At 39.1% G+C, this 27,919-nt stretch overlaps 1 protein-coding gene across 4 annotated transcripts in view; it reads right to left on the reverse strand.

Moving 5' to 3' along the window:
- Positions 1-27,919, reverse strand: part of LOC124638960 (protein split ends) — a 122,676-nt gene that overhangs the window by 30,801 nt on the left and 63,956 nt on the right. For 3 of the 4 annotated variants that reach the window (XM_047176141.1, XM_047176140.1, XM_047176139.1), the window contains exons 3-5: positions 11,745-11,933; positions 8,699-8,951; positions 3,335-3,661 (exon numbers count right to left, since the gene is read on the reverse strand). In XM_047176141.1, the coding sequence (XP_047032097.1) occupies positions 3,335-3,661; positions 8,699-8,951; positions 11,745-11,933 (769 nt within the window). The remainder of the gene's footprint in view (positions 1-3,334; positions 3,662-8,698; positions 8,952-11,744; positions 11,934-27,919) is intronic. The other variant, XM_047176142.1, reaches the window with a different exon arrangement.

The raw sequence follows: 27,919 nt of genomic DNA on the forward strand, positions 1-27,919 counted from the left end.
GAAGTAGATAACACTGGTCAACAGCATTTTTGGTGCAAAGGTGTAATATATCATTTCTTATAGATTACACTGGTCAACAAATTATTATTATTTTTTGGTGCAAAGGTGAAATATACAATTTCTTGTAGAATATTTGATACGTAATCGAAGTCCAGAACATAAAGTTGCACTAGCACGTCGGGATTTAGAGGTATACCCCTCCTAAAGTACCAAAAACGCGTTGCACCAAAAAAATAATAATAATTTGTTGACCAGTGTAATCAAACCGTAACATTACCGATTTGTCCAATTGACGGGAATTCGAAGACAGATATGATTTCGTTATCGATATAGTTACATGGCGCGACCCCTCCTTATAGTTTCTTACAGTTAGTTTAGTTGTAGATATATTACGGCTAAAGCCCGAAGTGAGTATCGAACAAAAAATAATTTTGCAAATCGGTCCAGGCGTTACATAAAAGAAATAAAAGATTCCGATGAATTGAGAACCTCCTAATTTTTGGGAAGTTGAAGAAATTGGCACTGCAAGATTTGCCGCGAGTGCACGAGACAACAGTGAGCGACAATTTGCATAATATTTTTAATCCGAGAGCTCCATTCGATACATACCTATTCCACTTGGTTATATAGATGTTAATATCCGATTGTTTACCTTATATTGCAAAACATGAAAATGCCGAGTGATAAAGATATGTATCAAATAAAAAAATGTTAGTAGGGACCTTTCAAACGTAAAAGAGGGAATATGCATTATCTAGGCAAAAATGGTTCATCTTCGATCACATTGTTACCATCAGGCGAGATAAGATTGTGGTCAAACGATACACACACGATACGATAACATGATGTTGTAAATTATGAAACCGAGAAATGACTTCTGTGGCCAAACCACTGAATGGATTGGGTTATTTCTTTACGTTATTGTTAGGTTACTAACCTATCACATATACTTTATAATGTTCAATAGCGAATTGTAAACAAAATAACCTAATCCATTTAGTGGTTTGGTCACAGAAGTCTTTTCTCGTTTTCATAATTTACAACATCATATGTAAAGCGATAAAGTTAGGAGAAGTTAGTTATCGTATGTTTTGGCCAGTCGACAGCTGTCAGTTTTCAAGGGAGAATTTTTGTTGTTTGCAATTACTTACTCTTAGGCCCAAAACATACACAAGCGATGTAAGGCAGCAGACGTGGAACAGGCGTGGGACAGATACGGCACAAACGCGATGTGAATTACATCAGAAGAGGCGTGGAACAGGCAAGAAACGTTCAAATGCGGCATTTACAGGGTGACTTTTGTGCGATAAGATAGATGTGTTCGTCTTCATAAGACGAAGATGCGCTTGCTTTGCTGCAATTAATTAATGTGCAAAGGTCCAGAAGATATTGGGTGCACCCAGTGTAGAAATTGTCACAAGGACACATATATTTTAAAATAATGGAACAATTACCAGAATGTTACGATTTTATCTTGTACACTAGCTTCCGCCCGCGACTTCGTCCGCGTGGAATAGTTACTTTAGGCTAACGCTGACTTAAACTTGCGACGGTTATAGTGAGTTAACCTTAAAAGATAGACATATGCTGTCGCGGATTTTTTTTTAGAACTTTTAAAGGGGAAAAATTTCGTCATACATGATTTTTGCGAAACTTTAACTGTTTACGCAGCGCACGCAGCGTAAGCTCTCTCAATAGAAAAATATCCCCCGATTTTGAAACATTATTCATTGGTGCTCCGCTCCTTTTGGTCTTAGCGTGATAATATACAGCCTATAGCCTTCCTCGATAAATGGGCTACCTAACACTGAAAGAATTTTTCAAATCGGACCAGTAGTTCCTGAGATATGAGATATGGTTCCTGATAGCGCGTTCAAGCAAACAAACAAAAAAAACTCTTCCCGTCTTACCACAAAAACTTTTAAACGTCAGTTTATGCCTTGTCTAAAAAAATGTCAAATTATGACGTTGACATATGGTTCATTTTGCAGCCAAAATTTTATTAGACAAGTGTAAAACAGGGTTTAAAGTTTTTGTAGTAAGGCCCTTCAGGTTTATTTATAACATTAGTATAGATTTCGATTACTGTACTCCGGCTTGGTATAATCGTAGAGGGCTGGATATTGTTCCAATAACACGCAGAACTGTACATATTAAAATCAATATCATCACACATTTTTGGTTGGTAAATAAAATTATTGGTAATAATTCAAAAACGTCGCCTGCATACATTTTGTATGAAAACGTTTTGAAGAGGCGCTCGCCTGCGCCACGCCTGTCCCACGCCTGCAGCCTGACGTCGCTTGTGTGTGTTTTAGGCCTTATTTGGTGTTCTATATCTCGCAAATTTTTATTTTATTTACGTTGTTTGAAAGATGCATTTTTTTTTTGCGTATTTGATTTTTTTCCTTTGTGCCAATCGACATATATTAACCAGCTTATTAACGTATTTAATTTAATGTGATTAGGTACGACAAACCCGATATATATCTATATATATACCTATATCATATAATAAAAAAACAAGGTACCAAAATCATCACTGGCCGCTGACAACCCAGGATTCATACAAATTTGCCAATTGTTCTTTTATGTATTTTGAAGATTCATTCATCGTTCGTGATTGACATCCTGAATCGTGCTCAAATAAATTACCTTACCGGATTCTTAATTGAAATAGTAAAGGTCTTTAAAAATTAGTAGCGCAAAAGGGGCTAAATTTATACCTTTTTGAGACATATTTTATAAGATTTAAGTATGTACTGCATAATTGAATCACAAATAAAATTATAATATATATGATACTGTAAAAACCCGAACTATGGTAAATCCTAAGATTTTCCAGTAAAACTTAAGATTTATCGACATGAGTTGGTAAATGTAAAAATTAATTATAAAGTTACGATTTTTTCGGACTTATACCGTTTCAATTCAATACAAGCTAGGTTTTACCTCCACATCTACATCCCCAATACTTTTATTAATACAACTTCGAAATAAAAATCATTTAAATAGTTAGAATTTTGCGTAAGATTTTGACTAATGGTTACTTAAAACAAATGACGATAATTTGATTTATCATTGTTTTATTCCCAAAACCAAGATTTACCAGTCCACATTGGTAAAACCTAGCATGTACTGAATTCGAATAGTAACAGTCCGAAAAAATCCTACCTTTATAATAAATACTTACATATACCAACTCATGTCGGTAAATCTTAGGTTTTACTGGAAAAACTTAGGATTTACCATAGTTCGGGTTTTTACAGTAACATATATAATGTATTAGAAATAAACGTTCTAATAAAAATAAGTATGTATTGAAATGTCTTACCTTCGGGTGGTATTCATCGATATCAGTCTCGTAAGGTTTAGCTGAATCCGCATCTTCATCACAGCTTTGATGAGGCGCGACGGTGATTTTACAGCCAAAAAAAAGTTTATCCTGTGATACTTCCAATGCCTTCTCCACGTCAGATGGCTTTTTAAAACGCACCACAGCATAGCGATCGGCGTTCTGACCCACTACTTTAACCCATACTACTTTCCCATGTTTCTTGTATTCATGGTAAAGTCCGTCCTTCAAAGAACTATCTGTAGATCGTGTCGGAAGATTCCGCACACAGATAGCCAAAGGTCTACCACTCGCTGTTGACGCCCACTATTAAGACAAAAATAAGCAATGTTACTTGAAATCAGATTTATACAATGCACGTATGAATAAAAACATAAGTTCATTAGATCATTGTGAAAGTGCATACGCTCATATCTCGATTAACAATATGTTTGATATTTTCCTCTATTTACGGATCTACAGTATTGAGCATTTTAGAGGTGTATATCATAAGATAGATATAATTTAGACTCATGGGGAATAAATTATTTTATAGTGACGAAACTAAAATTTGTGACCAGTTATAGGCGTTCAAATTTCCTTTAGACAGCATTCAAGTAAGCGTTACAAAACGTACTCAAAGGAAAGTTAAAGGAATACAAGTAAACTGAAGGTGATTTGCACCTTTTAACTATAACGATAACTGAACCAAAACCAACTGTGTACTAACCGAATCAATCAACCGAAAATGATCCGGTTATTATTATAGTTAAATGGTGTAAGCCACCGTACGTAAAATAAATTCAAAGTACAAAATAGTGTGTTTACAACTTTCAAAACAGGAGAAAAGGTATGCATGTGTTCATATCCAAAATGCGTAAGGTTAAAAATATGAGAATTCACTTTATAAAAAAAAACACCCGTTTCCGCCAGCGGAGCATCCTAAGGGGATTATTTCCCGAATCCGGGTAAAAGTGAGTGTTATTCTGATGTACATTAATGTCAAGTTTCTATCAGAATTGTTTAGTTGTTTGTGCGTTGAGGTTATAATTACACGCAAGAAACGTTCAGATGCGGCATTTACAGGGTGACTTTTGTGCGATAAGATTGATGTGTTCGTCTTCAGAAGACGGAGATGCGCTTGCTTTGCTGCAATTAATTAATGTGCAAAGGTCCAGAAGATATTGGGTGCACCCAGTGTGGAAATTGTCACAAGAGCACAGATATTTTAAAATAATGGAACAATTACATGAATTCCCTGATCGTTTTCCCGACGTATATAAAATGTAACCAGAATGTTACGATTTTATCTAGTACATTTCTATTACTGTACTCCGGTTTGGTATAATCGTAAAGGGCTGGATATCATCACACATTTTTGGGTGCCCCTTGCCTGTCTCACGAGAATCGAGTGCTAGCGACGCGGCGCAGGCAACGAAGCGACGTGAATGCGCCGCGTCTGCGCCGTGTCGCTTCAGTCAGTATAATTCAAAAACGTCGCCTGCATACATTTTGTAGGAAAACGTTTTTAAAAAGCGGCGCTCGCCTACCCCACGCCTGTCCCACGCCTGCTGCCTTACGTCGCTTGTGTATGTTTTAGGCCTTAACTATCATTTCTAATGTTGTCAATGTATTACTTCCGTAGTTATATTTATAAAATATGTTCACTACTTAAATCGTGACTTATTAAGAATCCTATTTATGGTTTGTTTACCATTTGGCTCATGGCTCCGTGAATAGGGTATAGTAAAGAACTGAAATACGCGTCAGCGTAAACATGAGACCACATATTATGAATGTTTTCACAAAGGAAACATTTGGCCGGATACTGAACATATACATCTTTACGCTGCTACCCGGCCGATTGTCGGCCACGGCGGCTGTTCAGGAGACATATTAAGGTGCACATGTATTTACGCAGGCACAGGTGCACACTGTATTCCTTAACTCCCATAACCTGATGGGACGGCTTTCCGACTATTATACGACCTGCGCGGCATTCTCCTTATGGAACAGCCGCCCTGGCCTATGATCTGCTATAACTGACCATGATCATATGTGCTGAAAATCTGCAAAAAATCATGACATAATGCAGTCTCAGTTTTGTTTTGTGAATTATTTCGATAAAAATTAAGTCTGATTGTCGGTCGCGGTATTTTCTTCGCAGATTCATTCACATCCAAGATAACGGACGGAATGAATGGCTTTTTCTGCATGTTGGGTAATTTATTTACAATACGTAACACGTATAAAATTTCAATTGCCTTTCTATCAACAAATAATACTCAGTATCTTTTGTACGTTTATTATTTTTTTTTAATCTTGTCACCTCAAAAAAACCTTGTCAGTCAAGTAGCAATTTCCTGATATGTAGCAGCGCTTCTAGCATAAACCCTATTAGGATTTGAGGAATATTATTTGTAGCAGGGATTAATTGAAAGATTTATAATAGTAAATGTGTCAGGAAACAGAGAAATTTTTAAAGGTGTCATTTTCAAGGTGTTTTTAATCTATACTAATATTATAAAGAGGAAAACTTTGTTTGTTTGTTTGGTTGTAATGAATAGGCTCAAAAACTACTGGACAGTTTTTAAAAATTCTTTCACCATTCAAAAGCTACATTATCCACGAGTAACATAGGCTATATTTTATCCCGGTACGGGCAGTAGTTACCACGGGACGCGGGTGAAACCAACCGCGGGAAAACGGCTAGTTAATAATGTAATTACGCATTATGAGATTGGCTTTTACTTATGTGATTATGGTTAACGCACATCTATCGAGCTGAACGCGGCGAACGTCCCAAACCAATTGAATAATAGATGAGCCTTAGGGTTAGACGATTCCGTGCTGCCAGATGTGGTCCAACCCTTATCCTATCTGGACGCGTCGACCGCACCGAACTAACTCTCTTCAGCAGTGTTGATTAATAAGTTCCACAAATTAAATTGCAATTGCAAGCACAATTAAATGCAAGTGTCCATATAAGTTTTTTTCTTAAGGTACAAGTTGGCAGCCGACCGCAGGCGACAACTGCAGACGACATGTCGTCGCTTCATGTCGTCGCGACACGTCGTTGCGTCCTGTCGCTGCAGTCATGATTTCGATCCCGACTGCAGACGACAACTGCAGATGGCATCCAGTTGATTCCGAGCGATCCGTGAAACAAGATGTCCGACGTGTTCGAGAATAGTGATCGCAATTTTTTACGTCTTTTATTAGAAGAGGAGGAAGATGATGATGACTTGCTTTTATTATACAGAAATAGACGACAAGCCACATGTCCTATGATTAAACGCAGAGCAAGTGAGGGAACTTATTCAATACTGATCAAAAACCATTTGAAAAGCGATATGAAAGAATTCAGAGAGTATTGTCGTTTAAATGAAAAACAGTTCGATTTTCGTAACGTCGTCTGCAGTTGTCGCCTGCGGCCGGCTGCCAACTTGTACCTTTATCCCTAACTGTCTCATTTTGTCTTCATACTTCTCGGTCCTTTGATTGTTTCTACCTATCAGTGACTGCGTGACTGTCTTATGATATGCATTGGGTCACTGTTATGCCACCTGTCTGGATGCTTTCGTCTGACATGTCCCAGTCAGATTTTAATTTGCCTGATTTTTGGCACACATCGAAAATTTTCATTTTTGGAGCGATCTCGATGAGGCGATAGATTTCCTTTTCTTGTCTGTTTTCGAAAGACACTAACCGGTCCAAGTTGATGTCATAAGCGTCAAAAGTACATTAACACACGGCAACATTAAAAATATACTTTGTTAACCTAATTTTATATTTACTGCTGTTTAGTGACTTTTGATACAATGATGTTCAGCAACATTTGAATTGATGGTGTACAGCGACTTTAGGAATACTAGTGCACAGATACTTTTGAAATACTCGTGTTTAACGACTTTTGTAAGTTTCTGGTTACAGTCTATTTTGTTTCCTAGTTGCGACTATAACTTATGGCATTTTATTGTGTACAGGTGTTTTGTTATGTTGATTCTGTTCATCGACTTTTGGTGCTGACTGTACTCATCTACATAATGTAAAGTTTGCCCATCTGCCTCGACCCTACGTTTCGTGCTGTTGCTCATTGCCTGTATGTGGCTTGCTGTGCTTAGATATTGGAGTGCTTGTCGGAGCTTTTCTGATCAGTACAAGTGTTTTACAAGGAGCGACTGTTTATCTGACTGCCCAAATACTGAAACAACTGCGAAAGACGTGCAATGACAGTCGGGCGTTTAACTTGTCCTCCGAAACACACGTCATTGGTGACCAAGATTTACTTAGAAAATGCATGTAAATTTAGTGAAGTTACATTGGTACTTGCCTGATCTAGAATCGAACCCACACCCTCATATTTGAGAGGTTGGTTCTTTACCCACTAGGCCACCACGACATTTACTTTGATATCATCAACAAACCGCAACTTCGTCAATATTTATTTTGCTCCCGATCACGATACCTTTAGGTGACCAGCGCACAGGTAAACAGATCGTTGGGTGACAGTGGATCGCCTTTTTCACGCCTTTCTCTATACAAAACGATGGGTTTGGGGATAGAAGCTTCACTGATTCCGACTGTGCTTTGTAGTATTCATTGTATTTTCCAATTATTTGATTCAGTATGAAAAGACGATAGGTTGTAAAAGAAGGGCGAGATCCGGCCCGTTCCACTGGTTGATGTTAATCTAGTTGTCCTCTAATGCGGTTGTATATTACTCAATTCAATAGGTTGTACAGATGACAGATACATACGTTAAACAGTACAGTTCAAATGCCGTTTATTATTTTCCGAGAGTTGATCAACTACCTACAAAATTGATCAACTTACGAGTCTTTTTATTTTCCGCTGACATGTATATTATATATATAGTGTGCCACAGACTTCGGTAACATGGTCCAAGCTAAAGGCAGTCAAAACTCCATCGAAATATACCTACCTTTTGACAATGCGTGCGGTATAGAGTAGAAGAGTCGAGAAAAGAGAGCCTCATGTAAATGGAGGCTCTTGGCTATCAAACCATTCGCTGAAACGACTATAGGCACAATGATAGTAGAATCCACATGCCAAAAGTTGACAACCTCATGGTAAGCACTGTTATTCTTCACGTTGGGTCGGTAACATACAACTTGCTTCATTTCTTTCATTTACACTTGTCATAATCGTACACATCGAAAGCCGCGTCGAATCAGATTTTTGTGATTCTGCCAGATTCGGACGATTTTAACGATTCGCCGAGCGGAGGTTGGCGAGATTTCATATAAGAATTCTAAAATGAGTTTCGTTTTGATAGGTATGCGTTCACCATTAGAATAAAGCTTTCAATTTTCAAATAAAATTTACAAAATTGGGACCTACTTGATGTTGTAAGGACGGTGGCGTACGATGGTTGATATGATGAGACAACGGCGTTTGGGTGGCTGGTGTTGAGGCACGTGAAGTATCACTTGGCTCAGGCGAACTAGAGTCGGAACGTGACGAGCCAGAACCAGAGTTGCGTCGCCGCCGCCCCCCTTCAGTACCGCCACCAGGAGTGCTAGGTGTGCTTTCACCACCAGTCGCGCCAGCGACTCTATCGCTACTTGCATACCAGCGATGATGTGGAGTTGTTCTGAAAAAAAAAAAAAATGAAATGTTAATTTTTCGAATGGACTTCTTGCTACGTTCACACGCGCGCCGCGCAGCCCGGCGGGCTGCCTGGCGGGCTACACGGCGTGCAGCCCGTCGCGGGCAGGCGGACATTCAAGCTGTTCACACGCGCGCCGTCGTGTCAGTCAGTGCAAGAATGGCGAGCAGCGAGGATCTCGGTGTTGTTGCTGTCATAGCATTTGGCTTAACTTATTTTTATTGGAAAAATAATCAAAATGATGAACGACGTTAACCATTCCGCCATGTTGTAATCTCCGATCGTAGCGACTTTTTTAGAACGTTTAATCGTCACGAAAGCGCAGGAGAGACTGACTGCCCGCGCGCGTGTAAACAGTCGCCGGGCGCCCGCACATTCATCCTTTGAACTTTGCCAAAAAACCGACACTCGACCGATTCGCGGCATTCGCGGGCACGGGCGCGTTCACGGGCTCGTGAACGTGACTGTGCCCGTTGAATGTCGATTTGAACGCGCGCGTGTGAACGTACCATCTGATGTGAACTCTCGATCATCGGTGCGAACTCTTTGCCGTTGTACTTGAAAGGAACAAGGCTAAGATGGAATGCAAACTACAACCGCAAATGCCAGATGCGGCTAACTGCAGCAAGGAATATGTCTGCTATTGTAGAGTAGCATACTTAGTTGATTAACTGTTCTTTTGTTAATCAGAGAAATTCATCCTAATGTTGTAAAGGACGACAGGGGTAAAGTTAGCTGGTATAATATCCAATAAAAAGCATTTGGATAGGAATTGAAAGCTCATGTCATAACTCACAAGCTTAATTATTTATTATGGGCAAAACATTGTAAACACCGGAGAACGAAGATAACACACCTGATAGCACAGGGGCCCGATTCTCCTAAGTTAATAATGTCAAAATCGAATAGAAATCGAATCGCAATATGATCGCAATAGCAGTTTTATCCATATCGGGCATTCTGCTACTAATAAAAGACCAATCGTATTCGATTGACATTTGATTGGTGTGCGATTGGTCTGCTATTTTGGTGATTTTGGTCAATACAGTAGTTTGCTGTACAATCATTTTGCAATCGTAAATCATTTGCAGACAAAATGATTCATTATTGAATGACAGAAAAGGATAAAAACGTTTATTTCAAAGAAAAAATAGCGGAATGCCACATACGTTTCAATCGTAATCGAGTCGGGATTGGATATCAGTCGAATCGAGTCGAACGTGAATCGTATGTTGCTTATGTAAAATTAGGAGAATCGGGCCCCAGGACTGTCCATGGATTTGAACCACTTCTTTGCGATGGGAGGAATGTCTAAGTGCATTATTACTGCTAATATCTGTTAGAGCGTCCCACAGGAAGTGTCTGTGCCCATTTCAATCATATTGAAAAAAAAAAGACTATTTAGTAATTTGGTCTGGGTTTGGTTGTTTCGGGAGGTGCCTTCATCTGATTGGGCGGCGGGAGGTAGCACTCGGGAGTCACCACTGTACGCACGGCCCGGAGGACACGGTGGAGCATACACAGTATAGGTGTTTTCTGCGTGGGAAGAGCACCGCCGTGTCCTCGTGACGGTAATTAATTGGCGGCGGCGACCTCTCGCGCCATGCTCTGGTTTAAGCTATGGCTCGGGGTGAGAGGAAATGGGACGCCTTCGCCTCCTCCTGCGAAACAGTCATGCCAGAGAAGGAAGGGCGGAGCTACTGAGAATTCGCACCTCTCATCCCAGCCGTGGAGTTGGACGTTCAAGACACCATGGGCGCGCAGCAGTGCTGTATCTACTTTGGTGCCACGACATTGCCTCCTATACTTCGGAATGTAATCTGATATAAACTTAAAAGATCTTATATGGTCTCTGTGACTCAGACCTTTACAGTCCTGAGGCAAGGACGCTGAAGTTTCGTTCCCTCGATTGCGAACGCATTATCCTTTTTTTTACTGTTATCTATTGCTATCTCCGTTCCTTTTTTTGTGACAATTATTTTACGTCGAATTGTTTTTCTTTTTTTTTCGTGGCGAACAGGACTGCACTGCTGCGGCAGCACTGCTACTTGAAGTGTGGTTTGGAATCATGCTTTTATGGTGGATCGAGAATCAGATTATCGTCTGGCCAACTTGTTAGTGAAACTCCATGAGGGAAGCGGGACGTAGGCTGCGGGGTTGATTACAGGAGCGCGCGGTGGGTTGTTACCAATGCGCATCTCAGGTATTTTTTTCTTGAATTGCGAAAACATAATTAACAATTTCTCCAACGTTTCAAAATCTTTATATATATAAAAGAAAGTCGTGTTAGTTACACCACTTATAACTCAAGAACGGCTGAACCGATTTAGCTGAAAATTGGCAGGGAGGTAGTTTAGGAGAAGGACATAGGATAGGTTTTTGTCACCATCCGCCTACGGGAAGCAGTTACCTCGGGACGCGGGTGAAACCGCGGGCGGAAAGCTAGTATATAATAAGGTTTTTTTCGGTAGAAGAACAGACTGAAAAAATGGTATGTATGAAATGTTTGCAGCAATTTGATAATGAGTGTATTCAATACACTGAAACGTTTTTAGCATTTTCAATACACAAGGTACAGTTTCAAGGTCATAAAGAAGAATATTAACATTTGAATTACTAATTTTATGATACTATTTTCGGTCACAAAAAAAAATCTTATGGACGCATTGGGAACAACCCGTTGTAATGACGATATTGACAGTCACTTCTCTTCACACCCGCGTGGCCCATGGGAGTGTCCTTAACGCGCTTGCCAGGCTTTAATTGATAGTACTGTACCTTTCAACATTCGATGGTGGAGTGGAATATGGAGCAGTGGAGTTGTTGCGCTGATACCTGCCGTATGCGGCGGGAGTGTTACCACGACGACAATATTCAGTCGCGCTGTCATTAGTACCACGCCACGTAGCTGGGGCAGCCGCCGAAGCTGCTATTGGACATGTATTGCTCGAACTATCTTCTCCGCCACTGTAAACAAATAAGAAGTTCACTGGATAAATCTTCATCGACAACAATAGCCAAAAAAATCACAACTCCCCGAAAATTAATAGCTAGGTATTAACCCTAAACACGCGCATGTACCCCCATCATTATTGGTGTCATTTGAAGTCCCATTAAGTGAATTAACTAAAAAAAAAATCTTTAAAAAAACTTCATACCACAAATGTAACTTTAAATAAAATAAAAAACAGATTTCACTGATTAAACAAGCAACTTCCTGAACTACCTCAGCTCCCGAGCTTTTTCCCAACTACGTAGGGGTCGGCTTCCAGTCTAACCGGCTGCAGGTGAGTTTTATAAGGAGTGACTGCCAAGCTAACCTCCTCAAACCAGTCACCCCGTGTAGGGACACACACATGCACGTACTTAGGTATAGTAAGGTGTCGCGTGCATTATTTCCGATCCCATACTTCAGTTTGGTTGAGATCGTCGTTCCTAATTGTCGTTTCTAAATTACTATATAATTGGTCTGTAACTTTATCATATTTTTGAGAATTTAAGTGTCTGTAACAATATCGTATTGATGAACTGTAGTGCTGTGTAAAGTGAAATAAATAACTTAAGTTAAATTTTATTTAATATCCAACCGGACTCGCTTCTACACCCCGGTAACCCAATATTCCTTGGTAAGACTGGTTGTCAGATTTACTGGCTACTGACAACCGCAAAAACAAAATACTTAAGAAAGAGAAGCCTGATGACGAGACGTTCGTAACGTTTTACTTGATGCGAGCCTACAATATCCGAGGTGCCCTCGATATCTCGGCGATCATCATTGAATTGACATCTTCCTCCTTTTAAGGATTCCGTACCCAAAGGGTAAAACGTGACCCTATTATTTTCACTCCTCTGTCCGTCCGTCCGTTTGTCACCAGGCTGTATATTATGAACCGTTGTAGTTAGAGAGTTTAAATTTTCACAGATGATGTAGGTATTTCTGTTGCCGCTATAACAACAAATACTGAAAACTAAAATAAAATAATATTTTGGGGTAGTATTACGTTTGTTGTATGGGTACGGAACCCTTCGTGCGTGATTCCGACTCGCACTTGGCCGGTTATTTTTTTAATGTCTATCAGACCTAAGGCCTAAAACATACATAAGCGACGCAAGGCAGCAGGCGTGGAACAGACGCAGCGCAGGCGTGGGACAGATACGGCGCAGACGCGATTTGAATTATATCAGAAGAGGCGTGGGACAAGCAAGATGTACAGATGCGGCATGTACAGGCTGACTTGTGCGATAAGATAGATGATATATAGATGTCTTCGTCTTCAGAAGACGAAGATGCGCTCGCTTCGCTGCAATTAATTAATGTGCAAAGGTTCAGAAGATGTTGGGTGCACCCAGTGTGGAAATTGTCACAAGGGTACAGATATTTAAAAACAATGGAACAATCCCTGATCGTTTTGCCGACGTATATAAATGTCACCAGAATGTTATGATTTTATCTTGTACATTTCTAATTCTGTACTCCGGCTTGGTATAATCGTAAAGGGCTGGATATTGTTCCACTAACTCGCAGAACTGTACATTAAAATCAATATCATCAAGCATTTTTATGATTGTTCAAATCAAAAATTCAAATTGTTCACAAAGCTTAATCTTGTAGTCTATTAGAAAGGGACAGCCGGTTTTTTTTTGTGATGGCAAAAGTCATCAAATGACCCCTCTCGCTGTGGACTAGCAGCGGTGTTAGTACACACAAACAGCGGAATACCAATCAGCGATAATCACCTTGCGCTCTTCTAGAAAAATAGTGGCGAAGTGACCACACCCTTTGCCACAAAGGAGGCAACTCCATTTTTAAGTGCTTCGTGAGCGATTGATTTTGATCGGTTTTGGGTAATCCCGGAAGACCCAGACTGTAGCTTAGAATCTAGATCTTAAGCACATATCCAAGACTCGTCACCACTTACCATATCATAGACAAGCTTTGACTCAGCTCGGTTGAATCGCGAGAGTTTTCCAACGAGAGATCAACTGCCGCACGGCTACGACATTTTCTTGCGTCGACGGACGGTACAACGGGTAAGGACGACCTACAACGGGGCCTGTCACTAAGGCTGCTTAAGGCTACAGTCCTACTAACTAAGGCATGGCATGGTATGGTCCTAGGGCATCACTAAACACAGAATTGATCCCCTCAAAGTCGCGACACTCCCCTTGAATAGACGATACAACATAAATTTGTTTTCAATTAATATGTTTTTTGTTAGACATAGGTAGGGTTGATTTTGTTCAGCCTGAAGTATTCACTGAGAAACAATTGTTTATAAACACTGTTTCAAAAACAAAATCTACGTGTTTCTGAAACAAATAATTTTGTTTCTGTAAACACTACGTGTTTATCGAATGTTTCGGTGCTCTCCATCTGCGGCGGGGAGCACAGAAACAAATCAGTTGCGCAACAGGTGTATATAGTTACGTATGACAGCAACGTCGCGAAGCAAAGCTTCGCGGACCACTTGGAATGCCTCCAGGGACCACCAGTGGTCCGCGGACCACCGGTTAAAAATCTCTGATTTAAAGAAAAAAATTATATTGATTTATTTAATTGAGAAATGGAAATTGGGATGGAATCAAAAGTAATTAAAGGTAATCAAAAGTGTTTCTAATTTAAAATAAAGGTTGAATTTCTAATACGTCTTGTCTTCTTAACAAGTAATTTCTGACCCACCATCTTTTTCTGTTCTTTTTAATAGAAATGGACTTATGCAAATAAATGTAGGCACAACACAACAACACTACTTCCTCGGGCGACATATTGTAAACATCTGACGATGTGGACGGCAGAGTTTCCGAAACATTGTTGCTATAAACATCTACGTGATGTTTCAGAAACTGTGTATCTGAAACATGTTTCCCAGTGAATACGTGGCTTAAACGGTTCAGCCATTCTTGAGTTATAAAATATGTAACTAATACGACTTTCTTTTATATATACAGCTTTTTACTTATTTGGATAGTACTCTTTTGTACCTTTTTGGATAGCTAGATAAATGTAGATATTTTTAAGTAATCTGCACAAAAAAAGGTAGAGTAATATTTTTGAGAAAATTTCTGTACTTTGTACAGTTTTATGGTTTATTATGAAGTGATTCATCTTCTATCCAAAAACATACAAAAATCCGCAAAAAAGAGACTTAACTAATAATAAAAATTTATACGTGTACCTAGACGACTTATTAAGAAAAAATCTTCAAGTTCGATTATCTTGAAAGGGTTTAACTCTTGCCCAGTGTATCCCCATCGTCAAATTTGTCCGTATTGACCTATACTATCACCTCATGAAAGCAGGCCCGCCGTAAGCGGGCGTGCAGCGCGTGCACCGCACGCGGGCGGCACGTCCTAGGGGGCGGCAAATCGAGCGACCTATCACGTAATATTAAAAAAATACAATATCTTTTTACCAATTATTTGATTTCAATATTTCCGAACACAGCAATAGCGCTAAGAATATAACTTACACTGCCGGTTTCAGTTACATCTGTTGATCATTTTCAAAATTAAAAATTATTAAAAAAGATTTAAGATCAACCATTAGCGTAATGCCCTGGGCGGCACTATTTAAGGGGCGGCAAAATTAACCCATACGGCAAAATTAAACCATAATTACGTAATAAAAATATTTTTACTAAAAATAGATGAGTAGATTACAAAAAAATTTCAGAAAAAGCCGCCCTCGCTTTGGTCGCCCCTATCAATTTTGACTGCTTCACCCTTTGCATCCCCAAAAAAATTCGCGCTCGCTGCGCTCGCGCCTCCATGTCAGATGTCGCAATCAGTAGCGATTTTAGGGTAGGGCGCGGTTGGGCTACGGCCCAGGGTGCCGGATATAAGGGGCGCCGCAGGCGCCCCCAACCAATCCTTGATCAGAATGTTACTCCTATTTTTGTTTTAAATTTCATCAAAGATTGCAACTTACAAGAACTGTACTCAAATGAATGGATAGCATCAGGGCCATCTTAACCAATGGTGCAGCGTGCGCGAATAACCCGGGCGCCGCGGGCTCAGGGGCGCCGAAGCGAATTTGTGTTTAATTCCGCGTTAAATTTGAGAAATTCTCGATGAAACACTACTTTTATGTCCCAAAACTCAAAAATTTTCGCGCTCCCTTCGCTCGCGGCTTCTTCACTTCACAGTCGCTTTTTATTATATATGTTTAGGACTTTTAGTGATCTAAAACTCAAACATTTTCGGGCTTGCTTCACTTTACAGTTGTTTTTATTTTTCAAGAATTTTTTAGTCTACCCTAGCAAAAAGGGGGCGTCGTTTTTAAGTTCTTTTATTAATAAGAAAGTAACTTCTAGTTTCCATATGAACTTTCTTATTTACGGTACTACTTTAAGTCCCAAAATTTTAATACAAGGCGCCATCATCAACAAAGAGTTATGTACGTTTGGGCAAAGTTTTAAGTAATTTTTGTTTTGAGTTCTAAAATATAACAAAAATTTCGCGCTCGCTTCGCTCGCGCAATCAGAAAACATGTTCCAGTGTTTTTGCATTCATCAACCAGCAATAACTTATGTACGATTGGGCTACATTTAACGTAATTTTTGCTTCGACTTCATCATCCTCCGAGCCTTTTCCCAAACTATGTTGGGGTCGGCTTCCAGGCTAACCTTCTTTTCTGTCTAATCAGTCTAATCTTTTTGCTTCGACTTGTTAACTATAAAAAAAATATTCGCGCTCGCTTCGCTCGCGATCGGTAACTACATGCGTCTCTGTTTTTCGTATGGGTTTGAATTGCAGTTGGAGGGCGCCGTAGAAATCTCGCCTAGGGCGCTGGTAGAATAAAAACCGGCACTGATCGCAATTTATCTTTGTTTAATTGTTGAGGCATTCAATTCTGAAAAATCATTTTTCGCCCACGTCCGTTATAGCTTTTTGTTCACTTTGGCTTTTTATTATATGTTTACTTCATAAAAACTCTAAGGAAAAAATCGCGCTCGCTTCGCTCGCGGCTTCATGTACATTTGCACTTCCTTTCTGTGCATATCTTACTTTTTCACTTTGCTTTGTTAATTTACAGTGGTTTTTATTTATTTTGTGTCCTTAGTCTAAAAAAATTTCGCGCTCGCTTCGCTCGCGCTTCCTTACATATGAAATATGTCTCGTGCGTTGACTTTTTCAACGGGAAACCCACCAAAAACCATTAATAACATATTTTACTGAAATTAAACATTACTATAGATATTTAAGTTCGTTAGTTTAAGTTACCCATAATCTGTTCTAAGCACTTTGATATACATTTTGTTGGTACCTACCCATTAATCACAATCTTTCAATACATGGGGGCCACTTGGGTAATGATTGCACTGCATTGATGCCCTAAGCAATTGCTTAGTCTGCTAATGGGCTAATCCAGGACTTCTTAGGTTACTCTAAGACTTAGAGCATTTCAAGTAAATAAAAAGTTATATGTAATATATGTTATGTACCTATTGCAATATTTATGTATCCAAAAGGAAGTGCGTTTTTTGCAATCAGAGCGGTGCATGTACATATTTTAATCTGTTGGAAAAGTAAGATGGATATGAATGGGCGGGGGGGTCCGGACCCCCTGGACCCCCCCCCTTATATATTTTTTGACAAAACCCAGTATAATATGTAGTCGTAGGGCGGCATAATCGGTTTTGCACGCGGGCGAACAAACAGCTAGCGGCGGGCCTGCATGAAAGGATGCGCTCTACTTACAAGTATATAGATTTTTGTCGTGGATCTACTTTGGGAATAATTCGTGGATGAACTTGGGGAGTCCACAACGGGAGTGGGCGTCCGTTAATAAATAATAATTAATGTATGATGACCTTTTTTTACCTCATCATATTACAACCTTAAGATTATAATATAATGTATCTCAAACAATGTAAGATGTCTATTAACTGAGTTTAAAATTACTGAACTGGCGACATATGCCTCTTAATGAATTTGCATATATGGCTGACATACTTATTTCTATGTCGATTCAACTTTTATCGTTACTCGGATCGGACAGCTAGTCGAGGCTTCTCTTTCGTACGTATATTGTTTTGGGTGTTATTTACGCGGAACGCTACGGTAGAAGAGGAAACATTTTAAAACTCGTCAATTCTTACCTATCTAAAAGAAGACAAGTAACTGCCATCACTAAATCAGATACTAATCATCATCATCATCATCATCATCTCAGCCATAGGACGTCCACTGCTGAACATAGGCCTCCCCCTTTGATCTCCACAGATACCTGTTGGAAGCGACCTGCATCCAGCGTCTTCTTCAGATACTAATACAAATACAAAAAACCAGAGAGTCTATCTGTCTCGTGAATGTAGTGTTGCATTCGGAGTTCCCCAAGGTAGCGTCTTAGGACCACTATTATTTATATATATTAATGATTTCAATCAATGTCACTTTTTGCCGACGACAATAGTAATTGCAAAAAATAATCAGAACTCATTTCAAAATGATATAAATTCATTCATCTCATCTATAATACTCTGGCTAAGAAATTATAATTTAAAAATAAAGGACAATGCTCATGAAGTATGAGAATAAAACCCAGGCCCGGCGCAAAAGAAATGTAACTCAAAATATAGGTAAAAATAAGTTATTAAATATTTCATAGGGGGCATCATCGAAATCAGTGGCTATATGTGTGAAATTGCTATTCGAATATTAACATCTGCGCCACATTGCTACTCGAGATTTTAGAGGTAACATAATGTATTAGTAAAAGAAACAGTAAACAGATACAGTTGTGGTTTAAGAGTGTACATAATGACATGTTTATCGCAACTTCTCCACTATTCTACCTACTTTTACAAGATAATAAGATGATAGAACATAAACACGTTATGAATGTACTTTTCATTTTAATAATAGGGTTGTTTCCAATTTTCGGAAATCTATTTAGATAGCTTCTAAATAATTTTAAGACCACCCTCTCTTTCATTTTTCGTCTCAAATCTTTTTATTTTTTATGTATTACATGTTTTTCTATTTGTCTTAAAATATTGCTCAGAAAACGCTAGATCACGTGACTGTGACGTCAACGTTCTCTGTTCATTCCTTTACATTTTAAAGCACATGTAACGAGAAAAAACTAACATACCAACTAATGGATTTCTTAATTTTAATAATGTATTTTTATAAAATAGCTACAAAAACTATAATATTTTATACATATAGATTATTTTTATACATTTGCACAAAAATAAAATACCTCAAATGTTTTGAGTTGTGTACGCGGAAAAATGAAATGGTGCAAAGAAACGTAAAGTTTGTGTTTATTTATATTGAGGTTATGTTTGTGTCCGCGTTCGAAAAGATTTGATGCTTTTTCAAAAAACTTAAATTAAATGAATGTCTACAAGGTTTGTGTTGTGCGAGACTGTGGAAATACGACCATTAGTGCTCTAAATAAACTGTTCATCCAAGTACCGCTGAATAAAAATCTTGGTTATTGGCAAAGAATTGAGCGACCATAAAAGTGTCTACTCTTGGCAGATTGGAACTATCTTTCATAAATCTTTTCTCCATAATTCTTTAGCAGTTGTATCACTTAAATGCAATTAACACAGAACTTCACAGAAGCAAATAAACAAAACATTAATTCTGAGGTTATTTCGATATATCTGTCACTGTATTTACTTGTCATTGTCAAATATAGAAAGGATGACGTCATCGGTCTCTTCTCGTCGTTTTTAATGGCGTGACGTCACAGGCTCAAAATTAAAATTTCATAAATTAATTAAAAAATATATGGTCAGTTATAACTAATATAATATAGCTTATCGTGTTTCTAGTTTTGTGAACTTTCGGTGCATTTATTTATTTTTAACTAAATGAATACTAGGAAACAACCCTATTAGATACGCTTAAAAGTCATCGATTCTCTATTTCTAACACGACATGATCCAAAAATGTTGCGGGATGCGCGAACTGTTCCACATGCTTAGCCCACCCTAAGTTGGGACAAGCTCGAGTCGCATCCCAAAGTCCCGAGCTGTACATCGGTATTGATTTATCTTTTTGGAGAAGCTTATTACATGCCATATTACTTGTTTGTTGTTTCAGATAGCATTTTAATTAAACTATAAGTCCCAGCTGCTCATGTTACCCCTGTAAAATGAAATAACAATTTCACACATATAGCCATTAATTTTGATGATGCCTACTATGCAGTATATTATTACTTATTATTACATGTATAGATTATTACCTATAATTTGAGTTACTTTTCTTTTGCGCCGGGCTTGGGTTTTTTTTGAGCATTGTCCTTTACCTAAAAAGTAACTTAATACATTTTCGTTAACGCAAAGAAACTTCACACATGAACATAAGTTATAACAATCAGATAATACAAGAGGTGGATAATACTGGGTGTCCCATAAGTCCTTTGAAATTTAAATTTCGAATAAAATTCAAATGGCGCGCGGGAACGGCAAGCGGGTTGCGGGAATAGCATCAACGGTCTTTCGGAATTCGTTAGCCATGAAAGTTTTAGCGGAGCAGACCGTTGAGTTTTATCACAACAATGATTCAGCCACCATTGCGCGGCGTAAAGGACAATGGGCACAAATATATGGGACCTGGTATACCCCACCAATAGGAATGTCATATATATCATTGGATAGGCCTTTTTATGTAGGACAAGATTTACTATGACAGCTTTGCTGAAATGTTTGTCCGTTCTGAGATATAGATCAAAAACTGTGCTAAAGTTAGAACTAAGTAATCTATTGATACCTCAAGTTTTTAAAGGAAAATCTAAGTACTAATAACTTTAAGTCTTGTAAGTACTACTGTGCCCGTTAGGATCCATAATTGTTACTATTATGTAGCATTTCAACCTTTTATTGTACCAACTGGATGTTGGGCGTAGTGAGAAACCGCACCAATAGGAAAGTCATACATATCATTGGATAGGTCTTTTTAACTGGTACAACATTTACTATGACAGCTTTGTTCTATTGTTTGTCCGTTCTGAGATATAGATAACAAACAATCTTAAAACTGATGCTAATCAATACTGTAATCTGATTTTCTTTCATATACAAGACTTACACTTAGTAGTTCTTAGATTTTCCTTTAAAAACTTGAGTTATCAATAGATTACTTAGTTCTAACTTTTGCACAGTTTTTGATCTATATCTCAGAACGGACAAACATTTCAGCAAAGCTGTCATAGTAAATATTGTTCTACATAAAAAGGCCTATCCAATGATATATATGACATTGCTATTGGTGGGGTATACCAATCTGCCCATTGTCCTTTGAGCTTCTAAATGTCTCTGTGGATACAATTAAACAAAGGTGTTTCAAAAGGTTTTAATGACTGGAGTATATTACCAGCATCAAAAGGGTTTGCCAAGCATGCGTAAGTCTATTCTAAATTTGAATTTTGGAGAATTGCAAAGAAAGTTTTCGAAAGTGATTTTCAGAAAACTAATAATACAGTTTTGATAACTGATTGATGAACCCTTTTGCTACATCAAAACAATTTAGAAAAATTTTGCACATTTAGTAAAATTGACCGCTCTACTAAATGGTCCGTATTGTTGATTGATGCCGATGTTAAAAGAGTGTACGGGCGGCGCGCAATGTCAACTTTAGGTAATTCAACGCAAAAAATCACGCATACTAACGGCGCGGCCACTCGCGGCTGTGTGCATCCACTTCACGTTTAGTCTCACACAAACCATTTTGATCCTTTCCAGTAAAATTGGTAGAACAAAAAATATATTGTTTAGTAAATAGTTAATAGCGAGAAAATTGTGTAAATCTATGGATGACTAAAATATGAAAGCATGAAAATAAGTTGTTAATACTTACACTCTTTTGCAAAAATCGGGCACCTATGAGAATTTTGGTTTTGAGGACTTTCTGTATATTACATACAATTTTCAACAGTACTAAATAGTCGACTGATGATTTATGGCAATGTTAGGCCTACATACAGCTCACTGCTAAGTCGAGGTGCAGTCGAGGCGCAGTCAAGGTGCAGTCGAGGCGCAGTCGGGACTCAGTTGTAGATAAGAGTCAAGTCGCGGGCGTTTATGCTATAATCAGGACGTGCATGGTCGTACAGACAAGGATTTCCCAAACCAGATCAATAAAAATTAAGTTTGTTTCAATATCATCCCGCATTATCACCTGATCATGTCTAAACGCGCTCAGACCCGAAATTGAATGACAAAATGGCGGCAGAGTCGCGGCGGAGACGCGACGCTGCGGTCAAAAAATGATCCGCCATATTGCATTAAGAGACTCACGTCACATTTTTTTCGAGTCATTCATAGCAAGCCCTTTCATTTGATACCCATATCGTAGGAATGCATTAAAAACATTTTTTTCTCCATCTTGGGCATTCCGCCATATTGGATATATCAATAGAATAGGGAATCATACATTGTCATCCAAACTGAACGTTCAAACAAAATTGCAACTCAACCGATAAAAACAAATATCCTTCAGAATGGAGCTTTAAATAAAATAGTAATGTATTCAGATGTGTTGGTCGCGCTTGAAATATACTCTATTTTCGGTATCCACGACAGAGGTCATTCACCCTACGCGATGTTACGGAGCGACACGTCCTGTTTCTGTGAAGCCTCGCGGCGGTCTGGTTTGATTGAGTCGATTCGCGTGCAGCGTTTTATAGTCGTTTTTAAATAATTAAGAAATAAGATGTGCCTTTGTACTATCTGTTCTATTTTTCGTCTTCTCTGTATTCTGTGTGTGTACATAAACTGTTAAATAAATAAATAATTTATAAAAAAATAAAAACGAGAGATTAAATTATAATATAAAGTTTATGTTTTAAAGAAAGAGTTACTATTACTATAGTAAATCATTGTTATAAACTCTTTTGCAAAAAAAGCGGGCACCTATGGGAAATCTTGGTTTTAAGGACTTTACATGTATTTGAAAGGGTTTTAATAACTGTAGGATGTTACTAGCATCAAAAGAGTTATCCAGGCATGCGTGAGAGTGTATTGTAAATTTGAATTTTGGAAAATGCTAAGAAACTGGTTAAACCTTGCTTGGGACTAATTCCTGGTAGAAAGTACGTCGACGTTTTGAAAAGTTTTTGACGTGATTTTCAGAAAACTGATAATGCAGTTTTAATTTATGAATAAAGGACCTTTCTTTTACATAAAAAAAAAATTTAAGAACTATTCGTCTTTGATAAAATTGTCACTTGCTATAAATGGTCTATAATGATGGTTAATGGCAATGTTAAGGCGATTATCACACTGCCCCGCATGATGCAGCGTAGTGCGTGGATGCGTTTTTTTCCGTTGTATGGAAATATCTCCGTTTGTATGGAAAACACGCATAGTCCAACACACTGAAAATGCATCCACGCGCGTTTATGCGGATCACGCACATACATGCGGAGAAACACGCACCCCCGCGCGTAGGTGCGGGGCGTGACGTGTATATTTGAAAATGGAACTCGCTGTGCGTGAATTTACAAAACGCACCTACGCGCGTGAGTGCGTGAAAAACCCGCACGATGATGCAGATCTGCACTCCCGCAGGAACGCGCGTAGGTGCGTCGACACGCAAGATGCAGCGTGATGCGGGGCAGTGTGAAGATCACCTAAGAGTTTAGCTTGTGGCACATTATAGCAGCACCGCAACAGCACGGCTGCAGCACGGCGTCGCCTCGAATTAAGACTACGACGAGCGGACAGCGCGCCAACCCCGCGCTGTCCGCTCGCCGTCGGTGCGCCGGCCGCGCGCCGGCCGCGAGGTGTAAGCTTGCTGTCACAGCAAACTCAATATTATTTTAAGACGATTATGATTGATGTTATGATTGAACACGACGTAATGACGTTGTTTCGCTGCCGGCTCGGAGTCGGCGCGCAATTAGCACGCCGTTGGTGCGCTGTACGCATGAGGTCAGCACGCGGGCGGCGAGTCGAGTTGTGTGGAAGCGGCAAGCACGCTGACTGCTCGCCGTTGGCTTTTTCATATTGACATTACGAAATATATTATAATATACACGATTTAATGCTCTAAATTGAATGACAACTTAAATGCTGGTGTGGAGCCGTGCTGTTGCGGTGCTGCTATAATGTGCCACAAGCTTTTCGGTATTTTTGTGTAAAGCGTTCTATTGATTAGATTTTGTTCTCACGCGGTTTAAAATATCCCTTTCTCATAAATAAACACGATTTAGAGGAGTATTAGGACTTTAGGCTGCGACAAAACTTTAAGTTAGTAGAGCCGCAGGCATACGGCGCAGATGCGATTTGGATTATAATGTATTAGAACAGGCGTGGAACAGGCAAGAAACGTTCAAATGCGGCATTTACAGGGTGACTTTTGCGCGATAAGATAGATGTGTTCGTCTTCAGAAGACGAAGATGGGCTTGCTTTGCTGCAATTAATTAGTGTGCAAAGGTCCAGAAGATATTGGGTGCACCCAGTGTGGAAATTGTCACAAGAGCACAGATATTTTAAAATAATGGAACAATTACATGAATTCCCAGATCGTTTTCCCGACGTATATAAAATGTCACCAGAATGTTACGATTTTATGTTGTTCATTTCTATTTACTGTACTCCGGCTTGGTATAATCGTAGAGGGCTAGATATTCTTCCACTAACTCGCAGTAACTACTCCCCACTAACTGAGCATACCGTATAACAAGCGACGTGAACCTTGCCTGTCTCACGAGAATCGACTGCTAGCGACGCTGCGCAGGCAACGAAGCGGCCTGCCTGCGCCGCGTCGCTTCGGTATAATTCAAAAACGTCACCTGCACACATTTTGTATGAAAACGTTTTGAAGCGGCGCTCGCCTGCGCCACGCCTGTCAAACGCCTGCTGCCTTACGTCGCTTGTGTGTGTTTTAGGCCTTAAGTACTATAACTCCTCTAAATCGTGTTTTATGAAAAATGGATACATTATCCGCATAGATGAACCGCATGGGTACATTATCTAAACCAGTGGTTCTTAACCTTTTTGACATGAGGGACCACTTTACTAAAGTTTGTCTTGCCGGGGACCACCTCATCGGTTTACCTAAATTAGCACTCATTTCTTTATTATGTATCAAAAAAAATATCTAGTAGAATTTTTGGGTCAGTTCTACTCAAAGCTAAACGCATGTCGGCAGTTGTGTGCAAATACAATTAAAGAAAAACTTGCCTATGTAGTTTCCAATGCGCGAGCGAAGCGAGCGCGAAATTTTTATTGGACTTAAACCAAATATTACGTAAAATGTAGCCCAAACGTACTTAACTTTTTATTTGTTGACAAATGCAAAAATAAGGGCATATAGTTTCTGAATACGCGCGCGACGCGCGCGCGAAAATTTATGGGACTTAAACCAAATATTACGTAAAATGTAGCCCAAACGTACTTAACTTTTTGTTTGTTGACAAATGCAAAAATAAGGGCATATAGTTTCTGAATACGCGAGCGAAGCAAGCGCGAAAATTTATCGGACTTAAACCAAATATTACGTAAAATTTAGCCCAAACGTACTTAACTTTTTGTTTGTTGACAAATGGCAAAATATGTATATAGTTTCTGAATACGCGAGCGAAGCGAGCGCGAAATTTTTATCGGCCTTCAACCAAATATTACGTAAAATTTAGCCCAAACGTACTTAACTTTTTGTTTGTTGACAAATGCAAAGGTAAGGGCATACGGTTTCTGAATACGCGAGCGAAGCGAGCGTGAAATTTTAATTATTTTTTAAGACTCAAAACCAAAATTACGTAAAATGTAGCCCAAATATACATTTTCATGAATGGGGGGACTAGGTACGACACACCCGATACATGTACGTCCATGCGAAAACCCCCGCTCGCAATTACAAGTCGATAAAAATTAAGTTAGATAACGTATAGCAACGTCGTCAAAGCTAAGCTTCGCGGACCACTTGGAATGCCTCCAGGGACCACCAGTGGTCCGCGGACCACCGGTTAAGAACCATCTAAACAGTAGAACGGGTTACACAAAAATACCGAATCTCTTAACATAGGCGTGAAGCAACAATATGGACCATTTAGTAGAGCTGACAATTTTACTAAATGTGCTGAATTTTTTTTTTATGTTTTGATGTAGCAAAAAGTTTTATCAATCAGTTATTAAAACTACATTATTAGTTTTCTGAAAATCACTTCGAAAACTATTTAAAACACCGACAAACCTTCTACTTAGAATTAGCCCAGAACAAGGTTTAACAATTTTCTTAGTAATTCTCCGAAATTCAAAAGAATAGACTCTTAGGCCTATAGCTCACTGCTAAGTCGAGGTGCAGTCGAGGCGCAGTCGAGACTCAGTTGTAGATCTATAAGAGTCGAGTCGCGGGCGTTTATGCTATAATCGGGACGTGCATGGTCGTAGAGACAAAGATTTTCCAGATACAGATCAATAAAAATTAAATTTGTCTCAATATCATCTCGCATTATCACCTGATTACGTCTAAACGCGCTCACACCCGAAATTGAATGACAAAATGGCGGCAGATTCGCGGCGGAGACGCGACGCTGCGGCGTCTAGCTACGCCGCCCCATTCGCACCGCGACTGTGCCGCGACATCGGCAGTGTGCGTTGTCCAATAGTATTCTGAACAAAAGCTAGAAGAAGCGCTGCTATAGGCCTCTAGCACACAGACCTAAGAGTCAAGTCGACGTCGGGGCACGGGAGGTCAAGAGACGCGCAGACTCTGCCGCCATTTTGTCATGCAATTTCGGGTTTGAGCGCGTTTAGACGTGATCAGGTGATAATGCGGGATGATATTGAAACAAACTTAATTTTTATTGATCTGGTTCGAGAAAATCCTTGCCTGTACGACCGTGCACGTCCCGATTATAGCATAAACGCCCGCAACTCGACTCTTATCTACAACTGAGTCTCGACTGCACCTTGACTTAGCAGTGAGCTATAGGCCATAGGCCTTACGCATGCTTGGCAAACCCTTTTGATGCTGGTAATATGTTCCAGTCATTAAAACCTTTTTGAAACACACAGAGACCTAAAAAACCAAGATTTCACATAGGTGCCCGTTTTTTTTACAAAAGAGTGTATTTGGAAAAGGGTATAAGGACAATGCTCATGAAGTATGAGAAAAAAACCCAGGCCCGGCGCAAAAGAAATGTAACTCAAAATATAGGTAAAAATAAGTAATTAAATATTACATAGGGGGCATTATCGAAATCAGTGGCTATATGTGTGAAATTGCTATTTGAATTTTGACATCTGCGGTACATTGCTACTCAAGATTTTAGAGGTAACATAATGTATTAGTAAAAGGAACAGCAAACAGATACAGTTGTAGTTTAAGAGTGTACATAATGACATGTTTATAGCAACTTCTCCACTATTCTACCTACTTTTACAAGATAATCGGATGATAGAACTAAAACAGGATATGAATGTACTTTTCATTTTAATAATAACGCTTAAAAGTCATCGATTCTTTATTTCTAACACGACGAGATCCAAAAATGTTGCGGGGTGCGCGAACTGTTCCTCATGTCTAGCCCACCCTAAGTAATGTAAAACGCTCATGACGCGATGACGTGGGCGCTGCAGCCTGTACTTCGGTATTGATTTATCTTTTTGGAGAAGCTTATTACTTGCCATATTACTTGTTTGTTGTTTCAGATAGCACTTTAATTAAACTATAAGCCCCAGCTGCTCATGTCACCCCTTTAAAAAATCAAATAGCAATTTCATACATTTAGCCATTGATTTCGATGATGCCTCCCATGCAGTATTTCATTACTTATTATTACCTATAATTTGAGTTACTTTTCGTTTGTGCCGGGCTTGGGTTTTTTTTGAGCATTGTCCTTTAGGCGATCACCAAAAATATTTTTAAGACTCTAAGCTGAGGCACCAAATAATATAAACAACTCCAAAAAAAATAAATTGACTTTATTAAAAGGGCACTAAAGTATATAATATTATGATCCAAAAAAAATAAAATAACATCAGAA

This window comes from Helicoverpa zea, chromosome 18 (assembly GCF_022581195.2).
Source record: "Helicoverpa zea isolate HzStark_Cry1AcR chromosome 18, ilHelZeax1.1, whole genome shotgun sequence".
Classification (NCBI taxonomy): domain Eukaryota; kingdom Metazoa; phylum Arthropoda; class Insecta; order Lepidoptera; family Noctuidae; genus Helicoverpa; species Helicoverpa zea.